General features: G+C 35.3%; 1 protein-coding gene across 1 annotated transcript in view; it reads right to left on the reverse strand.

The window, feature by feature from the left end:
- The window catches only part of SEMA3A (semaphorin 3A), a 217,563-nt gene extending 200,097 nt beyond the window's left edge, over positions 1 to 17,466 (reverse strand). Inside the window, exon 1 of the mRNA XM_004381476.1 lies at positions 16,951 to 17,466. Coding sequence (XP_004381533.1) covers positions 16,951 to 17,062 — 112 coding nt within the window. The 5' untranslated portion in view covers positions 17,063 to 17,466. The remainder of the gene's footprint in view (positions 1 to 16,950) is intronic.
- Between the last annotated feature and the right edge of the window lie 7,191 nt (positions 17,467 to 24,657).

The following is a 24,657-nucleotide window of genomic DNA, read 5'->3' on the forward strand; positions in this document are numbered from 1 at the left end:
AATACCTCAGAAATTTATTCATGCTGGTACTTAAAATGTTTTCCAAAAGAATTCCATCTTCAAAAAAAATCCTTCAAAAGCCAACTGTGGTTAGTGTCACCTCCCTTTCATAGGAGGTCTAGATTTCACAGTCTGGCTTCCAGTGTTTTCTGTCAGACAAAAGCCCCTTTAAGTTACTCTCAACATGTTCTTCATTCTATTTACTAGCTGCAGGCTGCAAGTTTATTTTCTTGAGTGACTGAATATCCTTTTTCCTGGAAATGGGTTATTTGCAATCACAGGTGGTTCACAGAATTGGTCAGAAAGACTCAGACTTTATATCTACAACGTTTCATTCAGACTCGGGGACATATTAAATAGGAATATTGTGTTAATTCCTGTGTGGATTCAATATTACTTAAGTTGTCATGAAGGATGTTGTGTCTTCATGGACCAAGTCATTACAAAATAATATTAAAGGCAACCATTACACAATTTGACAGGATATGCTGTAAGTACAGGAGCAAATACAGCTAGTCATTTCCTTGTTATTTTTTACTGAATTTAAATGACTTACTTTGGTACATGTTGAAAACACGAATTGGAACTTAGAGTCTGTGAGATGCAGCCAACCCTTAAGAAACAGGTGCTTCCTTGCTCAGCCTGGCTCAGTAAGTTTTTGTGGCCAGAAGACCTAAGAATAAGGTCTTCTTTCATCTCTGCTTTCATCCCCATCACTAGCTGTCAAGCAATAGATCAGCAGGTAAGACATTTAGCTTCACCTATGTAGGACTAAGGGGTCTAATGTCAGACTAAGCCATATTTCAATCAGTTGTTTACTTGAAACACTTGCTTTTTACAAAGCCTCCTCAAACCTTCACTGACTGGTTGATGTTGACAAACTTCATGTTTTTACAGTCACACTACTATATTACACGTCTTTGAAAGACGAACACTACAAAAATAAAAATTGTGACTTGGTTTGTATTAGTACTATTAATCTATTTCACAAAACAAGTAATAGCTCTAGGATACATGCAGCTATATCAACTACAAATGAGCAAAACACTGTAATCTCTACCCTAAGTAAATATCAATCTGTCTTCATCACTAGGCTAAGATTCGTCTTGTGCTTGTGAAATTTTTATGCCAGTAACTAAATTAAAATAATATCCATCGATTTTCAATAGGCCAATAAGCAGGTGCTTGAATAAACACTGCATGATGGACTGTTCAATAAGACTAAATACTAACAATATATATTATCAAATATATGTATTTTAATTGAATATGTATTCCATGAATGTGAAATTTTATTCCTGTGGAATTTGAAAAGGGCAATCAATCTAGCTGTTTACATGGAGTACACTAGAAGCATTCAGCCATTATCTCCATGCATAAAGAAAACTAAATTATATCAAAAGGATGGTGTAATATGAACATATGCGCATCCAGGTGGGTTAATGCAGCGCATAGTCTGCATTACGTGTGGTGCAGCTCAATATTGTAGACTGAGATCTGTACTTAAAAATAAATTAGTAGAGCATCACTATTTTCATTTCCTTGTATGGCATCTTCTCAAAACAAATTCTTCCAAAATTGACTTGCTGATGTTATACAGTTGTGAACAGAAGTCCTGTAATAGAGTATGTGGTTTTCTCCAATTTGACAGTTAAAGACCAAAGCCAATCCGATAAGTATTAATCTAGGTTCTGGTGAAACAACAGTAGACAAAATAGACCCTGACCCTGCCGGTGCTAGAAAGAAACTTTTTAAATCACTTGGTTTCACTGTGTTGTTATGTTAGAAACCTTTCTGAGGAAATTGTCTGGATTAGGAGGTTTAACAATGGAGAGAGGATGTCTGCTCTGTTAGAGTATGCAGATGGAAGCTGCATTCTCTTCTGAATGGGCATCTTGGGAAGCAAAAGACGTCTGAGACTCTATTGAACTTGAACACGCAGAGAAAGAAAGAAACTCCATGGCTCTGGGCCAGTATGTGAGGGCCTAATAGGGAGCTGGAGTCTTAGGAGTAGTTGCTCTGTTTCAGCACAGCTTCCAATTTTATTTAGTTAGAGTCAAGTGCCAAGTAGTGAATCCTTGAACTCCAGCCTTGGAGGAAAAAAAAAAAAAAATCATCAAAAAATCGATGAATCCACATAATATAGTTAGTGAACTGAAACAAAATAGAAAATAGTACTTGCTTTGCTAAAGTAGTGACATCATGATAGTGTAAAATGTGTGTAAGAGTCCTGATCAGAAGTTCAAAATTTATGCTCTGTCAGAAACCTGAAAACATTTTAATGAATTAGTATGAAGTAGAATATTTTTAGATAGACAGCTCAATCTTAAATTACACTGGATTACTGGATTTTTAAATATTGCACTAAAAAATAAATTATTTCAAGTTTTTTTTTTTTTTTAATATGACTTTTACTTTCTGGAACTATAACAATACATTGCTTTATGCAAATCAGAGTAAGCTACACGTTCACATATGAAGTCTTTGTATCCCAGGAGAACAGAGTCATTACCTGAGGCCCAATCTAGACTGTAACCATTTGTTTCAAAATCTTGCTTCAGCATCTTAGATGATGACTCAGGAACTCAGAACTCAAGGCAGACCCCAAGGTTTTCAGCTTCCTGAAGCATTGCTCTGCCCATGTCACTCATTTATAAACTTTAAAAGTTTCATCATCTATAGGCTATAGTTTAAATCCTGTAACCTTTGTTTGAAATTTACCATTTTTTCATCTCTAAACTGTACTGTGGCTTTAAATGACCTTCTTTCCAATTAAAGATTCCCATAATCCATTTTTACAAACCTTCGAATTAAACTGGGCTATGTTTTCTACTGAAATCCTTCATATGTATTTTCTCATCTCTGCTCCTTAGCCTTCTCACATGGAATGATTATCACTCATTCCTTAAACTATTGCATTCAAGAAACAGTTAATGAGGACCTATTGTGCATAACCATCACCCATCTGTCAGTTTGTCTTACTGTGGTGGCTTGCATGTTGCTGAGAAGCTGGAAGCTATGTCACTGGTGTTTCATTTACCACCAGGAACACCCACAGTGGACAGGTTTCAGAGGAACTCTCAGACTTAAATAGACTAGGAAGAAAGGCTTGGCAATTTACTTTAAAAATTAGACAATGAAAACTTTACGGATCACAACAGATTATCTGACTCATTTGTTTTGGATATGTCATCAGGAGAATCACTCGCTGGAAGAGGGCATCATGATTGGTGAAGTAAAGGGGCCAGTGAGGATGAGGGAGACCATCAATGAGACAGACTGTCACAATATTTGCAACGATGGACTTGAACACGCCAGCTATTATGAGGATGTTGCAGGACCGGGCAACATTTCATTCTGTTGTACATAAGGTCACCGTAAGCTGGAGTCAACTCCATAGCAGCTATCTATCAAACTGTGCATAACATGCTGTACTCAACTTGACCAGGAATATAAGATGGATAAAGAACAGGAGTGACTTTAAAAAGTTGAACACAAAGTGTCTTTGCCCTCTCAAAATGGTAAGTTTCTTCAGGACAGTTGTCATATCATGTATTATACATCTTTGCTTCTTCAAAGGTCTTGTATTCAGAGGTACTCAAGTAATGTTTATTGAAGAAGATAGTATCAGTAAACGACTGGGTAAGAAATGGCCCCAGGAAAGAAAGTTTACTGATGTGATGAGGAGAAAGGAGTACTGTTTTGGGGCATGGGAGGGACTGCAAGATGAAGAAAGTTTCACTTTTCAGTTACTATCAGTGATTCTAAAAGGAGCCCTCGTGGTGCGGTGGTTAATCGCTGAGCTGCTAACCAAAAGGTCAGTGGTTCAAACCCACTAGCTGCTCCATGGGAGAAAGATGTGGCAGTCTACTTCCATAAAGATCCACAGCCTTGGAAACCCTATGGGGCAGTTCTACTTTGTCCTATAGAGTCGCTATGGGTTGGAACTGACTCGATGGCAATAGGTATGGTTTTTGGTTTTATCAGTGATTTATCACTTCCTAGCTGCAGAAATTTTAAAACTTATTATTGCTCGAGTTCTCCAGGTCCTTGCCTACACATGATTAATTATTTACCAAACCTAATGTTTCTATATTTGCAATGTCTCTCATCTCTAGCCTTTCTTTCCCAATTCCATTGTCATTTCCTCAGGCAGGCATATAGTCTCTCATATCTGAATAACTACAAGACCTCCACATAGTGTCTTCTGCCCACAAGATTCCTTTGTGTTAATTTTTCTTATAGGTCATGCTAAAGAGTTTGGGCCTTATTCATTACACAATAAAAATTTAGATACAGGAAAAACATAATCAGCATCGAATTACAGAAAGAACTCCAGCCAACAATGACAGAAAGAAGAGACAATAATCAAAGGTGGCTGTTGCTATAATAGGGCAAGTAATGATGAGGGCCTGACATAATACTGAGACACTCAAGAGGTAGACTCCACAAGACGTTGCAACTGGTTAGATATGGGATAAGCCTTCAAATGAAGTGACAAAGATGCTAAAGGCTGCTTTGTCCCTTTCTGGTCCTCCCTTGAGTAATGCTTCTCCCTCTCAAGTGTCAAGGAGACACCCAGTTATTACTACTAACTGTTCTGACCAGGGACACGATAGACGGTCCTAGATAGAATAGGAGGAAAATATAGAACAAAATTCAAATTTCTAAAAGAGGCCAGACCTATTGGACCAATAGAGGCTAGAGAAGATACCCTTTGAACTTGGCACTAAAGCTACTCCTGGAGGTCACATTTCAGTCAAATAATAGATTGGCTTATAAAATAAACAATATCACCCATGAGTAATGTGGCCCCTTAAAAAATAAACTGTATGTGACCAAACGGTCAACATTTACCCAAAAGCAAAAATGAGAAGGACAGGAAGGAAAGGAAGCTAGATCAATGGACACAGAACAAACAGAATAGAAGTAATGAGAATGCTGAAACATTGTGAAAATTGTAACCAATGTCATGGAACAATTCCTATAAAAAATTGTTAAATGCGAACCTAATTTCCTGTGTAAATTTTCACTTAAAACACAATAAAATATTTTAAAAAAAAAAGAGTCAAGGAGACTAATTTGTTTGTCCCTCAATCAATATTTTTTTATAGATGTAAAGCTGGGGCATTTAGGCCAAAATATATGAGAATCGCACTTCTCTGTATTAGGCACAATGTCTAGTTTAGAACATTAGGTGTATGTGTTTATAAGGGGACAATTTTTTGAACATTTAAAGTGGCAGAATAACTTAATTAAGAAATTGTCTATTTTGTTTACACTGCTATAGACTGATCTGCTAAAAATGAAACTTTCCTAACCTCTTCCCAGGAGACACAGGACTTTTTATCTTTGAGGCCTGGGATTTTTCCATACCCTCAGGGAACAATTAATAGGATTTTGTTTTCAAAAGAATGACCTTCAAGAAGATTTATTTGGATGGGCCAAGAACATATAGATTGAAGACTTTGTACTTCCAGAGAAAAAGGGGTAAGTGGCCAGAATCACGGAAAAAAGGGTTAAATATTTCAAACCTCATTTTGACTCACAGTGACCCTATAGGACACAGTATAACTGCCCCACAGGGTTTCCAAGGATCAGCCGGTGGATTCAAGCTGCAGACCTTTTGGTTAGCAGTCAAATGCTTAGCTACTGCACCACCAGGGCCCCACTATTGTAGAGCATCAGAATTGTGTTCTGCTCACACCCTGCATCCTAAGGGTGGAAGGACCTTGGAGTGGAAACTTGTGCACATCTGTGGAACATGACACTAAGCGTTATGGCCTGGTGCCAGGGTGTGGTGAGGATCAGTGAAAGAGGCATCTTAGCAACTTCCTAAGAAGTGCTTAAGAGAGAGCAGAGAATCTGGTTATTCAACAGCATTGTGCAACAGCAGGTGCTCTGGAAGTTAGGTCATCAAAGATCAGAAGAACATAGCCAGTCCTGAACCACTTAAGAACTGACACAAAGCAAAAGGAGAGACCCCTCCCCCCGTCCTTCCCCCCAACCCTGTGATAGAGTGGCATTCCATTCACCATTCCAATCAAATGTACTGAAATCTAGAAACATAAATATGTGACTTTTCTTGTATTTGAGTGGATACACACACACACAACATACAAACACATCGATTTACATAGCACCTCACCTATACGTAATTCTGCATGTACAAGGAATCATACTATTATGACCAAAATTCCAGAAGTTACTTTTTGTAATTTGTGTTGCAAAATACCATGAACCTACAGCTTTGTCTGATATATTATGAAATGTTTTAAGACTTTACTAGCCTGTTTGTTCTGAAATTAAATTTTTTCTTAAGTGATCTAGAGAAACATCCTGAATGATGACAGAGTTGTAAGTGAATTAAAATATATACAACACTACATCTTAGTTTGGTGATTAGTGTCTGGGGTCTTAAAAACTTGCAAGCAGCCATCTAAGATACAACAATTGGTCTCTACTCATCCAGAGAAAAAGAGAAAAAAGAAAACCAAACACTCATAGAAGAAACTAGTCTACAGAACTAACAGTCTATAAGAACCACAGCCTCATCCACCCTGAGACCAAAAGAACTAGATGGTGACTGGCTACCACTACTGACCGTTCTGATCAGGGCCACAATAGATGGACTCTGACAGAATGGAAGAAAAATGTAGAATGGAACCTCAAATTCTTACCTCCCTCAAAAAAAATCAGACTTACTGGACCAGTTGAGACTGGAGGACTCCCCAAGACTACTGCCCCGATACTCTTTAAATCTTGAAATGAAACTAGCCCAAGGTCACCTTTTAACTAAATAACAGATTGCCTCACAAAATAAAGGATATCACCCATAAGTACCGTGCTCCTTTAAAAAAATCAACTATATGAGACCAAATAGTCAACAAATACTTTAAAACAAAGATGAGAATCTAAGATAAAAGGGAAACTAGACTAATGGAAACAGAACAACCAGAATGGAAATATTGAGAATGTTCATGCATTTTGAAGGATATAACCAATGTCACTGAACAGTTTGTGTAGAAATTGTTGAATTGGAACCTTAACTTCTGTGTAAACCTTTACCAAAAACATAATAAAACATTATTTAAAAATATGTATATATACAGTATATGACTTTGCCTTTGGAGATACAAGGTATATAACAGAAATATACATTTAAGAGGGCATTTTAATACCTAAGTCCTATCTTTAGATGCCATAGGTGTCTTCATATTAAAAAAAAAAAAAAAAGATTCATAAAATAGGAATTCTCTTTTAACAATTGTTAGTGAATTGGGTAAAGAAATTAAATCAAGTAAAGCAAAGCAGAACAATAAGAATTAACTAGGGAAATAAGAAGAAACCAGCATTCTAAACCAGTATATTTCATAATCTCAAGGATCTATAACAACAGCATTTTACATTTTGGATAACCAATCTCAACTTTCCTTTCTTTTATCCTTTGGCTAGAAAGAAGCCTGGCTCATGTATTTTATAGTCAAATCCCCAAGGAGAGATGGATTAGCTCAAGTGTCCACCGTAAAAAAGTCCTTACAAGTTTGTGCCACTTGTCATTCCAATCCCATTTCCAGTCAAACCTATACAAATACATAAAAATCAAGCAAAGTCCCCAGCCTGATACGCAGCAGCTTTAAGTTACCCTTAACAAGAAACCTTTGAAGTACCAATTTTGTTTTCATTTTGCACTTGAATTCAGGAAAAGATTATATAACTGTATCATTATATAGATTATATTTAAAAAGTGGCTCTTATCCTAAAAAGAAAAAACAAAATAGTTTTTTATAGTGGTGATTACCACAATTCCCTACTCTTCTTCCTTTATTATATTCTTATCATTTAAGACCTGTGTTCCTTTGCCCTATTTTTAAAAGCCCCCTGAATTCTTTAGATAGATGTGCGATTACTTTCCTCAGAAGTCCTACTATATTCACTTATTTATCTAAGAATCTACCAATTCATGGAGAAATCCACTAAAACTATCATAAAATATTTTTTTGCTTATTTACTGATGTACTTGTTTTTGTTGAGCAGTTCAAATATACGTACTATCACATCCAATAGATACATTTCTCTGAGTGTGGGGAACACGGCTTATGTGTGTGTGTAAGTGTGTCCAGCACATGGGATACAACAAGTAGGAAATACTTATTAATTATAATAATAGAAGTCTGCACAGCTAATGAAAACCTAGGTTTATTTAAACTAATTCTTAATGATGATTGCAGCAGACCAGATTTTATGCTCTTTAAATTTCAAATTTGAAGGTAAAATTTAAAAATTTGGGGCACTTATGAAGATTCATAAGCACTTGTATAGTTCGGATTCAACCACAAGTATAGACGATTGTGTTTAGTTTTTCCCAAATATATTCCTTAAAGGTTAGACTAGGCCATAATCATTTTTTTAATAGCATATGATTTGTACATATCAGTGCTTTTGATAGTTTTCCTACTGTCCTTTCCTGATGACACTTCTACCTTGTCCCAAGACTAGCATATTTGCTTAAGAATTCATCATCAAGCATCATAAATTAATTTATTTCTATCAATCTATAGATCTATAAGTGGCATGTGAAAATTAGTTTATTATTCTCCCCATCCCCTCAGTGACATGAGATTGAGGCTTTAAACAAAGAACTCAACACGTATTTTTTATATTTACACTTCACCAAAGATTCCTGTGGTTATTTCCAATCTGTTCTATGGTCCTGAGCAAGTAGGGGCTCAGGAGCAAGGGCTGAGAATGGAAGTGGGTGTTATTCCCAGGCTATAGAGCTCAAGAACAAGGAAGAAAGAAGCTGTCTTGGAAGTGCAATGAGTAACTGGTGATCTTGGTAAGTGTGAGAGAGGACGCAAGGAAAGTTCTGAAATGCCAAACTTTGCAAGTTGTCAGAAAGAAAAGGCAAGATTGCCCCCAAAGTGTACATTAAAAAAAAATAGTTTAAATCGTTAAACAATTATACTTTCAACTTTGTTTCATAGGACTGATTTGTTCTACATAAATATTCAGATACAATGAGAGTGAGGATAGACATTTTTCTTTATTGTCAGCGACTATTTGGTTTCAGAATAGTCTCGCTTTCTTTTCTGGCTGTGTTTAGTGAGACACGACATGCTTACAGAACAAAGAAAATCAGGTTATTCTTCCACATGAATAAAACAATTCCTCAGCCTGGTTCCTACAGTCTTCCAGGTTGCATTTATTGTTATGTACTCTCTCTCACCTGCAGGCAAACAAACATGGCCAGGATACTTTCTGAACTCAGTCCTGGGATAGGCTTGGTTCAGAAGGAGGTATTGTTTGTGGAGAAACCATTGCTCGCACATCCTCTGTGCACCCCTTAATGTTTATGCTAGCAGCTAACACTACATTTAGTTTCTCTATATTGTTAAAACGTACAATTCACTTACACTGACCTCATTTATTACAAATGTGCATTATTTTGGTACTTAATAACAGGTATTTCGGGTTTTAAAAACAAGGTGTGTCAAATGAGGCACAAAATCAGTTAACAGCGAGTGAATCTGCTAGCCATCAAGAATACAAACATGAAAAATAATATAGATCCAGCCTTGAGGACCGTACAATCTGGCTAAACAAAGATAATTTACTTAAGTAGTTTTATAGACTAAAGAAGTAATCTGACATATTCAAATAGAACTAAGTTTCATTTAGTTTGCTGATGAAGAATCAAGTGGATGATGTTTTATTTTATCTAAAGACATGTTTATGATTTGTAGCAACAAATTAAGCTATTGTATGGTTTGGATAATGTTGTTTTCCATGCTACATCTCTCCAAGCAAAGGAAACCTGGAAATGCAGTTTTAATGAGTCGTTCAGGAGATGACAAGACTCCCTGAATCTGTAGTCCTTTTAAATTTTATCATACACTTGTAGAATACGAAGACTAAATCATTCTTCTAATTTATCAACAGACTTTTATTTTTTGCTTATCATCATTCCCTAATTCAACTATAAATTGTATTTTTTCTTATCTGGGTTTGACAGAGTCCAGCTTTGTTACTGTTTGGAAATAGTGTGTGAATTCCCTACTTATACTGATGTTTATGTCTTGGCAATAGGAGAGAGTAGCTGGAGACATTCAGACTTATTTATGTCAGAATTTATTGATTTTTCTATATGTTTAATTGTGATCATTAAAAACAACCTACAAAACAAAATGAATCATTCTTTTAAAAACATACCAAATGCAATTCTAAGCACTCTTTTCTTCTTAATTAGCTATTCTCCAACTATAAATGATGATGATAAAACGTGACATGGCGGGCTGCCTCATTTCTATTAAGGATGTTTTATAATTCAGGCTTAAAACTGTGTATATATATACATATATAAACCATTGCTGTCGAGTCAATTCCAACTCGTAGAAACCCTATAGGGCAGAGTCGAACTGTCCCATGGAGTTTCCAAGGAGCGCCTGGTGGATTCACACTGCCGACTTTTCGGTTAGCAGCTGTAGCTGTTAACCACTATGCCACTAGGGTTTCCAATGTATATGTGTATATGTGTGTGTGTGTGTGTGTGTGTGTATTTGGAAATCCTGGTGGCATGATGGTTCAGAGTTTAGCTACTAATCAAAAGGTCCGTAGTTCAAGTCCACCGGGCGCTGTTTGGAAACCCGATGGGGCAGTTCTACTCTGCCCTATAGGGTCACTAGGAGTCGGAATCGACTTGACGACAATGAGTTTGGTGTGTGTGTGTGCGTGTGTGTGTGTGTGTGTATAGGAAGAGAGATAGGGTGCACACCTTGCTGGCTACAGTGGTTAAGCGCTGGGCTACTAATCAAAGGGTCAGCAGTTGCAACCCAACAGCCATTCTGCGTGAGAGAGATGTAGCAATCTGCTTGCATAAAGATTACAGCCTTGGAAACCCTATGCGGCAGTTCGACTCTGTCCTATAGGGTCGCTATGTGTCGGCATCGACTGGACACTAATGGTTTTGGAGATACATATATTACATATTGTTGTTCTTAGTTGCCCATGAGTTGATTACGACTGTGACGACCCCATGTGTGCAGAGTAAAACTGCTCCATACGGTTTTCAAGGCTGTGATCTTTCAGAAGCAGATCACTAGGTCCATCTTCCCTGGTGCCTCTGGGTGGCTTTGAACCACCAACCTTTGGACTAGTAGTCCAATGCTTAACCATTTGTGTCACCCAGCATAAAATATATGTATATACTCATGCATAATGCACATGCATATATATACACATATATAATGTCCTTCCATAATTTTAATTGTTACCGTAATTTCATTAATTAACTTGCTTTACATTTTACAGAGCAATTTCACATATAAATTCTAATTCAAGTTAATTTTTTAAACATGTATCCATTTATGCTTTCAGGGTTAAAACGTACCAAAAATGTATGCAAAGAGCACATCGGGACCTTTAGGAAGTTCCTAATGATTCTCTTTTGCGCATGCTACATCTCATGATTCTTGCGCCACTCTTTCCAAACCTGGGCTCCACGGGTTACCCTGTATGTATCCTAGCAGCCTGCCCATTTCCCAACTAATGAAAGAGCTGTCACAAATTGCTAGTGCCACCTATTAGTGGAAGTATAGAACTGCAAATCATGATAATTCCTTTAAATAGCACCGTAGAAGTCATGAGGGATAAAATCCATCCTAAGACTCACACTTGTTCTAATTTATGTTTACAGCTAGAGGTCGTTTTTAAGATAAGTTTTAATGGCATGCACTAAACCCTTTGGATATTGTCATGAATTTTGGAGATTTTACCTATAACCTTAAAACAGCAGCAAGTGATCATTTTTTCATAGACATTTTCCCAAAGTTTTAATAAGACCAATACCTCATTCAATTAATATGTAATGCTCCATGATATAATATCATAACTTTGTACATGAAAGTTGTTAGATATTGATCAATTCAAAATGTATATTAGTACTAGTGTCTCTGGAAGATCTTAGAAAGATTCAAATATAAATTCTATTTAGGGCAGTCTTGCCTTTAGATTTTAAAATTCTCCAAAAGATGTGATATTTTGAACTTTGAAACTGTGATAGATATGTGTGTCACTGGACTTAAGTGAGAAAAACTGGCATAAGTAGTTAAACCATACAATTTCTTACAACCCCCTTAGTGTTCATGATAACTTTAAAATATGAAGTACACATTTAGAAATATGAAGAAAATAAGGTATACAATTTAAACCACAATACAATTACATATTCACACTAAGCATAACTATGTCATGCTTTGAAATCAGTATTTTATGTTTTACTTTTGTTACTTTTAGTATATGCAGTCATATTAATTAATTCTAGTTAAATTCCTGAAAGATTCTTTAACTGTATTAATTCTTGAAATATAAAACTTAAATATAATTGACCAAAAATCACGTTTGCTAATTGTTGTTTGATTTATGTGTAATAACAAAAAATCACAAAACGAAAAATTAAATATCATAAATCTACACATAATTTATTTAGCTAAATATCTAGGTATTACAAATCACTGGCTATAGTGGAATTTTGGAAATGATTCATATGAAGGAAAAAACCAACCTAAGAAATAAAGTTAGAATCGGAAAAAATTTCTCTGCAGTATTCATATTTCCTTAAGCTAGTAGTAACTGAATGTCATTATCAAAATTTGGTGGGCTAGTGGTTTACATGGAATGGTTTTGTGGTCTCAGTTATTTTCCTACTTGCTAAAATCTATACTGTATGAATTATTATTTCAAAGGTCAATCTGGTTGGCAGCTTTAAGCAGAGAAGCCACAAATTGGAGACTTTCACTAGCCCTATCTGGTCTGACCAGAGTTAGATCACAGGATGTGTGACTGAGTGTTTTATTTTATTATTTTGTCAGGACATACTTGTTGAATGGATGAACAAGAAGTCCTGTTTTCACTGTGTTTAAACTCAAGATTTCAGAAACAAAATATAACATTTAAATTTAACAGAATTTGTGGAGAAAATGCCATGTTAAGTTAGAGACCTGCTACCAAATATGCAGTGACTGCATTTGAAAAAAACGCATTGCAAGGAATTTATAATTTCTCTGTTGTGTGCATTTTAAGTTATTCTTTTGCTCCCCTACCTTTCCTAGACATGTTGCATTTTAAATGCGAGGATATATTCAGTATAAGACCTATTCCATCCTATCTATACTACTATGTGAATACTTGAGATGTCTATGAAAACTTTCGAAGAGACTCAAAAGATCATGCCTACTCTACCTTATAATTTCTCTTCAATCTATAAGATGAATGCCATTTTAATATAATAATTTTATTTATAAAGAATTTTATTGTCAGTCACAATCTATAGATTGCTGTAAGATTAATCAATCATAAAAATATTTACATTTAGCATAAAGTTATATCATATATATATCACATACATGTATATATATAAAACACTACTTTGGAAGAAGCAAAGAATAATTCTAAAAGGACATCAACAAGTTTAATTAGTAAATGATTATTCTTATTAATTAATTTTTAAAGTAATCATAACATATTGAGCAAAAGAAAAAGACAAAAACTTACAAATTTTACTTTAGAATTTTAAAATAAACATTATTTTCTATATCAGAAGATGTGAATGAGAATATCTGACTAATCTGATAACCTCATTATTACAATAATTAAACAACTTGACTTTGAGGGGAAAAAAAGAAAGCCTTTAGAATGCCTTCCACTTATATAAGTGTTATTTACTAAGAATGTCCTCCCTATGAAGGTAAGGGTAAAGGCATTTATTTAACCTTTGGATTCACATGATCACATCGAGAATTGCATGTGTCTTTGATTTCTACTAAAAACCGAAGCACATAATGTCGTGGAAAGCTCATTATGTTGAGTGATGGAACATTTGTCATTTGTTTAAAACTCAAAACCTAATGTATTTCTTTGTGATTTCCACAGATTTTTCTGAAGACTTCATTATACCATACATTCCAAATGAAAGATTATATGATTTTCTGTTATTTCATGAGAAAGGTAGAACTTGGCTAGTTTTATAGGAGAAATGAACAGTCATGCACCACTTTTAAAAAGAAGTATGTTAACATTTAGCTGTATTACATACATTTAAGGAAGGCAAAAGTGTCTCTGAGTGAATGTTTCTTTAGGATAATTTGTATGTGACTGCTGAGATTTGCAGAGTTCTCACATTTGCTTCCCCCACAAGGATTCTAAATCAGCCTGGTTCAGAGGGAAAGCCAGCAAACCCATTTTTCTAATATTATCATTTCTCCAGATGGTCCTGAAAACATGTATTCAAACCCTTTTTCCTAGAAAGTGAAGAGGTACCTTATTAGATATGTATGTATCTCCACTACAAAGGCTGCTTTCTTGTCTTCTTTTTCTTTCTCAATAACATATCAAATCTTTTTCATCTCCTACTAGGCAAGATGACAAGTGGAGAGTAAGTCACAGTGATTGCCTGAAACTTCATCTTGGCAACCTGAGCAATGAGAGGGTTAATGGTGGATCTTTGAAAACAAGTGACCATGGGAAATTAGGGTTGGCAGGGATTTAACTCTTCACAAATCCTGCTGGAATATTTTTAAGGGCAATGCAGTGGAAGTTTTAACTACGTTTGACATCTAGTTAGAGAAGAATCGAAATAGCTTTAAAAAAAATCTCTATTATAGTTAAGAAACAAAGTACTGACAATTCAGCTACCGGGTGTTTGATTTGGCAAAACAGGTGTACATCTAAGACACAAAAGGTAATGATAGACCAATAAAATGACAGAAGAAAACTTGCTTGACCCATTGTTTTTATTCTTCTTGCTACTGTTCATTTCACAGTTTGTTTTACCCAATTCCCAAGCTCTAAGTCTACCAATAGAATTGCTATGTAGCTCTAGGGAAGTTTTTAACTTAAAGGCAAATGGAATGATTCTAATGGATGCCATTGCTAAAAAAGGTTTATGAAGACAGTGTTAAATATATATATATATATATCTTGTCAATACATACAGTTTGCTTCATCAGATAACTTTCAAGCCATGTATATATAACAAAGGGATAGTCTAACTAAATGGCATCTTTTTCATACATAGAACGAATCAATGTCTCTATAATGGAGAGCAACCTATTACAATGAAAATAATTTTTCTTGCAAAAGTAAAGTGGCATGATTCTCAAATTTTACTTTATTTTATTATTTATTTAGCACTTAGACAAATATCCGCAAACCTTATAGTTTTTTTTGAGTGTGTATTTCATGATCTCAAGCTTCTTATTCTAAAATTTTACCATATAGTCATTCACGTCTTCAAGAACAAAAGTTGCATATAAAACTTACTCATAAAGGATATAAACTTGGATACAGTGAACCACCAACCCAAGAATTATGTGATGGCACCCTTTCAAGGAGTGAAAATAGGAAGCAAATACTGATGAAAACACAGATGCCATATTATCATATACTATGGAAATAATTTAAAGATGGTTACTAAACATAAATGTAAATATAGATTTAATTAAATATTTAATGAATCCTATATGATTATTTTAATCATCTTGTATTAATGAGTAAAATTGTCATTCTGCTTACTGCTGTATAAAATCTATTCTCAATTTAATACCCAAGAAGATATTATACCAAGAAATACATATACTTTCCAATTCAATGTATTTTTACCTAACAAGTATTAAGTCCAAAAAAACACATTTAATAGGTGTTTAATTTTCTAATTGAAGGTGTGAAAATTACATCTCTCTTCCCTATTTGAGTTTCTCATTCACACTAGAGCATTCAGAAAGAGATGTTCCTCATTATGTGAAAATTAAATAAAATATTTTCTGGCATAAGAGAAATGTACAGTAGACATCTCTACAGAAAGATTCAGTAGTTTTCTTTCATATTATAGGCTAAAGATGGAACATAATTGGAAGCTTCCCACTGTCCCACCCCCAATTCTAGAAATCTGAGAATCATAAGAAATCAACACCTTAGGGAGTAAAACTACTTGAGTTAAAACAGTTTAATCTTCAACTCCATTTTGATAAATAGTCTCTGCCTTTGAAAGTTGCATGCGTCCTTTTGGAATGTATATTAGCATTACTTTACACATATATCTATAAAACCTATCTAAAGAAATGTAGAACAAATATTTTCTTTAAAATTCTCATTAAAAAGCAAGTACATTAAAGTTTAACCAAACAAAGTATAGCAAGTATATGATAAAGCTTTTTTTTCTTTCTTTCTTGAATTTATACTTTTTTAAAGGGAACTTCACACCACCAGCTGTGCAACTAGAGAGTGATATCTCTTCAATTCTCACTGTAGTACATATGGAATTAAATAACATTTTATTTCAAAGGCTTTAGCTTTACCCCAATTAGCCAAATATACTGTCTTTTGTATAATCATAACACACTGTAGAAAACTAGTCTGTTCTCTCCAGTTTATATTCTCTTGGCAAACCATGATCTACTGCTTATGTTAAGCATCTGATTGTCAGATTAGAACAAACTGAATATTCATGATGATGATTAACCATTTAATGTCTAAAACTAAGAAAATACAATTTATCACAATAATTATTATAGGTGAGATATGCACATCTACAAAGAGACCATTTTTACGTCAGTGTTTTTAAAAAATATTTTAATAGCAGTAAAGTCAGGTAAATTAACAGAACATAAGATACGATCACATATACGGATCACCATGTACCAGGCATGCAGTTCTTTGCAAATGTGATTAAACGTTCTTTGTTTGCATTTAAATTGTCAGATATCAAACACGAGGCATGCTTTTATAAAAAAGTGTTTAAATCATCTCAGAAAGACACTCGTAATCACACAGGTTTCCCAGGTTAAACTAAAGGTTTGACGGTTTGGGTTGGGGAGGGAGTTCAAGGAATGAAATAGGGATGGGGGGAAGATTAGAAAGCTAGCCAAATAAATGAAAAAGAAAACAAAGATTTACCTTTATAGGATAATTTCAGCCTTGGCACATTGTTCTTCCCGTTTTGATAGTTTGCTCTGGCTGTAAGTAATACTCCCCAGAAAAGACAGACAATCCTAGTGAACCAGCCCATGCTGCAGACGCTGTGGGTCCCTATGCCGCTTCAGTCTTTCCTCCGGTATTGTGCCGCCAGAGAAGTTCAAACAATCTGGAAACTGGAGGTAACAGGTGATTTAGGTCAGTTTCATTCATAAATGCAGACAGTCAAGACCTCATGGCAACACTAACACCTCTTCTTCTGTAACAGTCACTGAAGCACGGAAACTTCAAACCCTCCAAAAAAAAAAAAAAAAAAAAAATCGAGCCAGGAACCGGATAATGAGGCACAACTGTTGTGTGGAAAGGGGGAAAAAAAAAATTAACAAGGGCTGCTGCAGTGGTGCTTAAGAAGCAGTTCCTTTTATCTACGTTCCTCTGATAGCCGGTGGCAGACTCTAATCCTGCTCTCTGCTTCATTCGGCTCCGGGGAAGCGAATGAAAGGGAAACAGAGAAAGAGAGAGAGAGAGAGAGAGCAACCGTGAGCAGCGCGGACTTTTCCTGTACACATATAGGGAGAGATGACACAAGATCCCACAGACAGGTTTTCCCAACACTCACTAGACTGGCTGACAATGGGAGAACAGGCGAGCTCAACCCACTCCCCTTCCCTCCTGTCACACAACACATGCAAAAAGCATCTCGCGGAGATTAGAGCCGGGAGCAGAACCCTCCAGCGTGCTTGTGAAAGGCATGTAGCTATAAATTTACTTCCCAAGGCAAGCGTTGTTTTATAGCCATTTTTGGGTGCAATTTTGATTAAAAAAATCTGAGTCCAGCTACCTACATAATTTACAATTCATGCTTTTTATATAATCCTATTGAAACTGTGCATTATAGATGTGTGTGTGTATCCTTTTCATCAATATAACTTTAACCATTCAAGGTTTTAAAGCCTTGTGAGAGATCATTCCCTCCTCCCAACAAACCCCTCCTCTCAACTGCCCCTTCCCCCCTCCCCCCGCAGCAATTTCAGTAGAGAAATTCCTAGTAAAGCCCATTTCAACAATCACTTCAAGACAAATATAGGTCCACCGAGAATTATAAATTACAACAGGGGATTCTCAAAAGGATACTCAGAATTTAAAAACATCTATGGTTTTCCAGCTTCTGGAACGCTCTGGTTAACATTTTTAATGCATCACATCTCATTAATTAAAGCCACTTCCCTAGTTTTGGTTTAGAGGGCAGAGGAAGATTACGAAGTTCACAAAAGTCCCTGCTGAGTGTCAAGGACCAATGGAAAAAGACTGTCTTCATGAGCTAGTGAAGGGTTACTAAATTATCTGTGGGACACATACACAAGTATTTGGGCAGTCCTACAAACACCATTAGTTATTCTTTCCTAAACTGGCAAGTTGTATGAGATGTTTAAATTTCCTCTTACATTTTTCTTTCAATTTTCCCCAAAGCTGATATCCTTATAGTATGGGGGCGGGGGGAGGGGGAGGTATAGAGGTTGACAGAAAACAACTCTTTCCCTTCTTTACTCCCCAACTCTCCCCCGCCAACCCCCGAATTCTACTTCAATAATAATGAAACTTTTTTGGGTGAGAGAAGTAAGTTAGTCTCTCAATTAAAAACATAAACACTTACTGAAAGGGCTTAGTATTCTTATAAAGAATGATTTAAGCATTGCCACTACAACTTTCATTACTTAATGTCTACAGACCAATAGAGAAAGAGCAAACAGAGAAAGAGCAGCTCTCTCATTCTCTCTCTCTTTTTCTCAGTGTGTGTTTGTGTGAGTGTAGGTGGAGGAGGAGGAAGGGGACAAGAGGATTTTAAGTGGGGAGAATGGGGGAAGGGGTGGAGGGATTCTTTCTCTACTTCACTAGATTGACTCATCAAACTGACTGTGTTGTATTTGTCAGTTTCCGCAAGCCTATTGACCAGTCAGTATTGTTAAGAAAATAAAATCCAGAAATAACATTGATTTTAGTGATTCCCACATTTGTTATCCTGAGCACTTTCATGCCCTAGGCAATGGATTAAGGCTACAAATGACAAGAGGCTTGTCTGTCTTCCATGGATTACTCTCTATAGACATTCATTCTGCAGAGGAATTCAAGTCACTTTGGGATTATTTAGAGGATTGGATTAATGAATTATCCTATTGAAATATCACATACAATTAGTTTAAAACCTTTAAACAGTTCCAGCATTTTTATCAATATATAGTTTAAAATACCTTTTTTGGAAATGATTTCTAAGTCTAGTTCTTGTTACCTAGCGGAGGAGAGCAGGTTTATATTTGTCAAAATTAAACAGGATAAACAATTTAGAAATGTGTCCGTTTCACTTCTGTCATGTCTAGTCCTGAATCATTTTGATGTGTTCCAGGAAAAATAAAAGGTTCTAAGTAAAATTCAAATAAAAGAGGGTCAGAATTGGCTCAATGGGGAAGAAAGACATTCAATCTGGATTTTGAACCACAAAATCAAGACTGCATTGTTTTATTTTGTAAAATAAATAATTTAAATTAATGTTGATACCTGGAATTTGGTAGCACAGGCACCCCATATTCATGTATACACACATATAATTTTTAAAGAACTTGGATATATTTATTTATATTTGATTTTTTTCTTACCCTTCAAGTATTTTATGATCTTTGTGTCTTTTAAGATGTTTGAAAGTTTCTAGGTTCACATTTATATTGGCTTTTCTATAGATGTTTTTAAATTTTTATTTTAAGAAATGTGAGAATAGTAAATTCTTAAGTATAATGGTCCTAGGCTAATTACATTATAAAATATTAGAATTCCAGCCACAACTATGATTACAAAAAAAAAGGAATTACATGCCTGAAAAATCCATAAAAATATAATTGAAATCTTATATTTCTACTGCTTTTCTTAAGCGACTTTGTCAAAGTCAAATGAACACAGATCAGTTGTTTTCAACATTTTTTTCTTTTTACAACCCCAGACACACCTAAGGGATAACCAAAGTTAAACTCCCTCACTCACTTCAGTTTCTCAACTGATACACCAGCAGGGTATTGTGGGGGTGAATGTGGGTGGGTGTTTAGCAGAAACTATCAGAATCTGGTTGCATGTATGAATCTGGTTACATGGGATTTTGACCCACCCCTCCAAGAAACATCACTTCTGAGAATCCCTGGCCTAAGCCCAAACATGATTCAGTCTGCTGTATTTGCCACCTTAACTACTGATATTACCACATCATTTAGTACCTTTTAAAAGTCAAAAGTATTGTATTATCCTTTAAGCAACGAACTGTACTTAAGGTCAAAGGGAAATAGTCTTAGTTTGTTTGTTCCTCAAAGTAGTCTATTTTCAATTATTTTTTCTAACCTACAGTCTACATCATGTGGTATTAATTATAATACTATTTACTACTGTGTTCCTAATATCTTCCTAAATTTCAAGTTTTGAGATGTGATTAAAGCCAACCACAGTGTCAAATTTGAGCAGGTGCTTAATTTGATGATCATGTTGTTGTATACATTCCTGTCAAATAAATCAGTAGTTTTTAACCTCACCCAACTCCATATTGAGATGGATTCCAAAGACTTTGAAGTATAAAACTCTAAGAGTGGCAGTTTTCTGGGTGGTGTGCTTGATTTTCTAGAGAAACAGCTTTTCCAGCTTCCTAACAGGTTGGTTAACACTTGTTTTTTCACAAAGGCCCACACAGCCATAAAAGATACATATTAAAGTATTTATCCATTGAAAATGTTCTGTTTTTTCAATTCTTCGTGTATTGAATGAAACCAATGTGTGTATGTGTGTGTGTCCACTCCCTAGATTATTTTGTTTTTATTATGAGACAAATTTGGATTGCAATAAAGGTTGCAATTTAAAAGCAGAGATTGTTGTTGTGATTTGTGATATGGTATTGCAAATACTTCCCCAGATCATACCCAAACAAAACCCATTGCCATCCGTCAATTCCAACTCAAAGCAACCCTGTAGGATAGAGTCGAACTTCCCCACAGGGTTTCCAAGGCTGTAAATACTTACAGAAGCAGACTGCCACAGTCTTTCTCCCACGGAGAGGCTAGTGGGTTCAAACTGCAGACCTTTCGGTTAGCAGCCAAGTGCTTAATCACTGTGCCACCAGGGCTCCCTCCCCCAGGTTATAGATACCTTGAAATTTTCTGTGATTAGTACATGAAAATGCTTTCTGTATTTGTGCATAAAAGAATATAAGAAGAAAGTATGGTTTAGGTGTATTCAAAAGATATAGTGGATAAAATGTGCTTAAAGTGATGGTGCACTTGATTTAACACACTCGCCTCTCCTGTAATTGTTCCACACCCATGTTGTATTGTGGTTAAAAAGAGGAACTCCCCCAGAGTGTGAGCCTTCCACAGAAGTAGGTGACCTCCTTAAGAGAAATCGCTTAGTTTGGAATTTGAAAATGAGTGGGAAACAACTCTAAGAAGGATACCAATACGAAAAACAAACAAACCAGTAGTCTTCTCAAGGGGTTTTTCAACTGAGTCATGTAAAAACATACATAGTTTCCATGCAGAATCTGCTATTTCCTGTTATTTCTTTTTCTTCAAGGGAATGCTTCATTAGTATATGAGAAAGGCCTGTGATCAAGAGAATTATAGCAAATGTCATAGTCGAACGTTTGCCCTTGCTCTGACTTCTCATGTTGAAAATTCATTTTTAATGAGGGTTTTTCTGGTAGAGGGAATTTAAAGCTTCTTTTTTTCTAAAAAAGAATTGTGTGGGTGAAAAAATTCTTTAGAAGATCAGAAGACGTCCTATTAATTGGGAAAAATTAATAGTTGATGTATTTTTTTTTCTCTAGCCAAAAATGACAGTTATTTAAGAACGACTGTGGTAGTCTCTGGAGGCTGGGGGTGGCAGGTTAAAAGCAATGTATAAGAAATTAAGCTAAACTTTTTATAATCTGACTCTTATAAATGCTTTTAGCATAAGCAACGCGTGAAAGCCGGAGTTGAGAAGAAGAATCAGTAACAATGAGTAAAATGCAAAGGGAATTCAATCTCTAGGACAGAATTAACTCTTCCAGAACCTCCCACCTTACCCCCCATAAATAGAATTTCAGTAAAACAAGCTCCTCCCTCCTCTGAACTGAACTTGTAACAGTTTGGAAGCAAAAAAACAAGTTTTCTGCTTTCTCTTGTAACATCAATGTTCATGATAATTTAAGGTGACTAGAGACTCTGAAGACGAAGACGCTGTTTTTCAAATGAATTGAAATGATAAATGTTAAAGCAATGCAGAAGGAGACCAGAACCAGGTGAAAAAGTTACATGTTTGTGGCTGTACAATTTAAGGAAAATCTAAACAATTTAGGCTATTAGAAATTACAGGGAAAAAGTCCTTTCATTGGTGAGGTGGGTGATTGCTTTCCTTGAGATTTTGATTTGTGGGGCTAGTAGGTTGAGTTTGATTACATTAATAAATTTGAGTGAGGGATGGGGGACAGCAACAAGAGAAGGGGTGTATAAATTTTTTTAAGTTATGGTTAGGACTCAAGTTGCCATCAGTAGCTAAAATCTAGTTATAGAAACATAATTTCTCACTTGTATGGTCTCCCTCTTTTCTTTTGACTTTCTATAATATTTTTCAACATTTCAAAATGCTTTAAAGATTAAATTCCCCCCTTTTCCTTCTCCATTTGTTGAAGAAGCTTGTCAACACTGCAGCTTCTTTATTAGATTATCTGCTAAGTGAAGGCACTGGTCCTGAATATTAATATATTAAAAAGGCAATGAAATCCTGAAAATACCTGTTTGTATTTTTTTTTTAAGTGAGAGTGTCTCCACCTCAACTTAAGTGGAACAAGAAAGTTTTCAAGTGAGACAAAAATCCCATTGTTAATACTGATCAGTCCAGGCTAGGCAGTGAGGAGGAAAAAATGAGGCGTCTGTGGAATACAAATGAAATGAGCAGGTTGGCTGTTGAGTGTTTTAGGATATGAAGTTATTAGTTACTTGCATTCAATAAAGGCATATCACACACCTTCTCACTAAATAAATAGCAGAACTATACTAAATAAATAAAGTGAAGAAACTAGGCAACATTGTTGAAAGGATTAGTTTACATCTGACTCAGGCAAAGCAGATGCATAGAGTTTCCCCTTTGTCATCCTCTGTAAAGAACACTGCACCTCAGATGTTAAGTTTACCACAATCTTTATGTTCTAGAAAGCAGCCTTTAAAAAAAAAAATGTTTTTAAAGAGTTTGTAACTGCTAACGATAGAGAGCCCAAACGCTAAAACCTAGAATTAACGCTCCTTACAAGGGTTTATTATCATGGTAAAACCAACTGTGTGGAGGACTGTGACTCAAAAACTACAGCGCACTCTGCTTTTCAAGGGTACAGGTTTCTTCAAACAAATTGCAAGAGTTACAAGAAGAGATTTCAAAAATTTCCTTTCATATTCCATATTATCTCTTAAACGTCATTTGGTCTAGACTACGCCCCTCCCATTTTTTTCTTTTGTGGTGTGGGGGTGGTTAGAATTATATGCGGGGTTTCATTTCACTGCCTTGACTACAGGAGCAGCTGTCACCTTATGGGGAAGATTAGGAAACGCCTTGTTTATTAGCTACCATTTTTTTTTTTATTATTAAGAATAATTTATGAAGAAAATTCCATTTTCCCCATTTTTCCTCAGAGCATAGACATACAATTAATCTCTTTGAAAATCAATCAACATAAATTCATTTTCTCATATCTGCTGTACATATGAGAAGAGAAATAGCATCCAATATGACCAGCCTTGAGTCTTCTTAAATTACAGATCCAAGTTGAAAATGGCTTGACTTGAGGACTTAAATGACAATATGACTGTTTCCTTGCTTGTTTTTTTAGAAGAGATTCATGATTTTGGTGACTTAAAGCCCTTTAAAGACCTCAAATATTTTATAGATACAATTTTATAATACTACTTTTAAAGCATAAAAATGTATATTATATGCAATTGTGCTAAGTTTTTATCTCTATTATCTAAACTATAGACAGATTTATCTAAACTAAAACATTTACAAGGGTCAGATTATGAAATCACTGCCATAATGTGCTGAAACATAAGAAAAAGCACTAGTCTATTTTTTTGTAGTTAGGATTTTAAAATGATGAATGCATTTCTTATTATGTAACTTTGTAGAAATGATATTTAAATTTTTGTTAGAATCAGATGTTTTAGTGGTCTCATTTTGACATGTCAAGTAACCATTGCAGATTTGATGATGCTGTGAAAATCTATTTCAGTTCTATTAAGCCAAAATAACAAAAACTTAAAGAAATAAGAAAAATAAAATTGAATGAATCAAGCTAAATGTGGGAGTCTATTTTCTGGGCTGTCAACATGAGTTTGTTGGTGCTTGCCACTGTGTGCAATCAAGCACACATAATTTGGTTCAAGATACAATTTTAAACATGCTCATTCTTTACTCTCCAATCCAGTCACTTTGAAAACACTGTACCTATCACACCTTATTGCAGTTTTGTTTATATTCACTCAACAATATTTTGAGAGTTTCCAAAGTGCCAGTCATGGTGCTAAATACTAGTAAAATGAACTACAGGTTCTTAGGGATAGTAATATGTATTCCAGGGAGTAACCAATGCCAATTTATCTTCCGCCCTCCCCTTCCTACCATGAGTCATATAAG

Source organism: Trichechus manatus, unplaced genomic scaffold, assembly GCF_000243295.1.
Source record: "Trichechus manatus latirostris isolate Lorelei unplaced genomic scaffold, TriManLat1.0 scaffold00085, whole genome shotgun sequence".
NCBI classification, from domain to species: domain Eukaryota; kingdom Metazoa; phylum Chordata; class Mammalia; order Sirenia; family Trichechidae; genus Trichechus; species Trichechus manatus.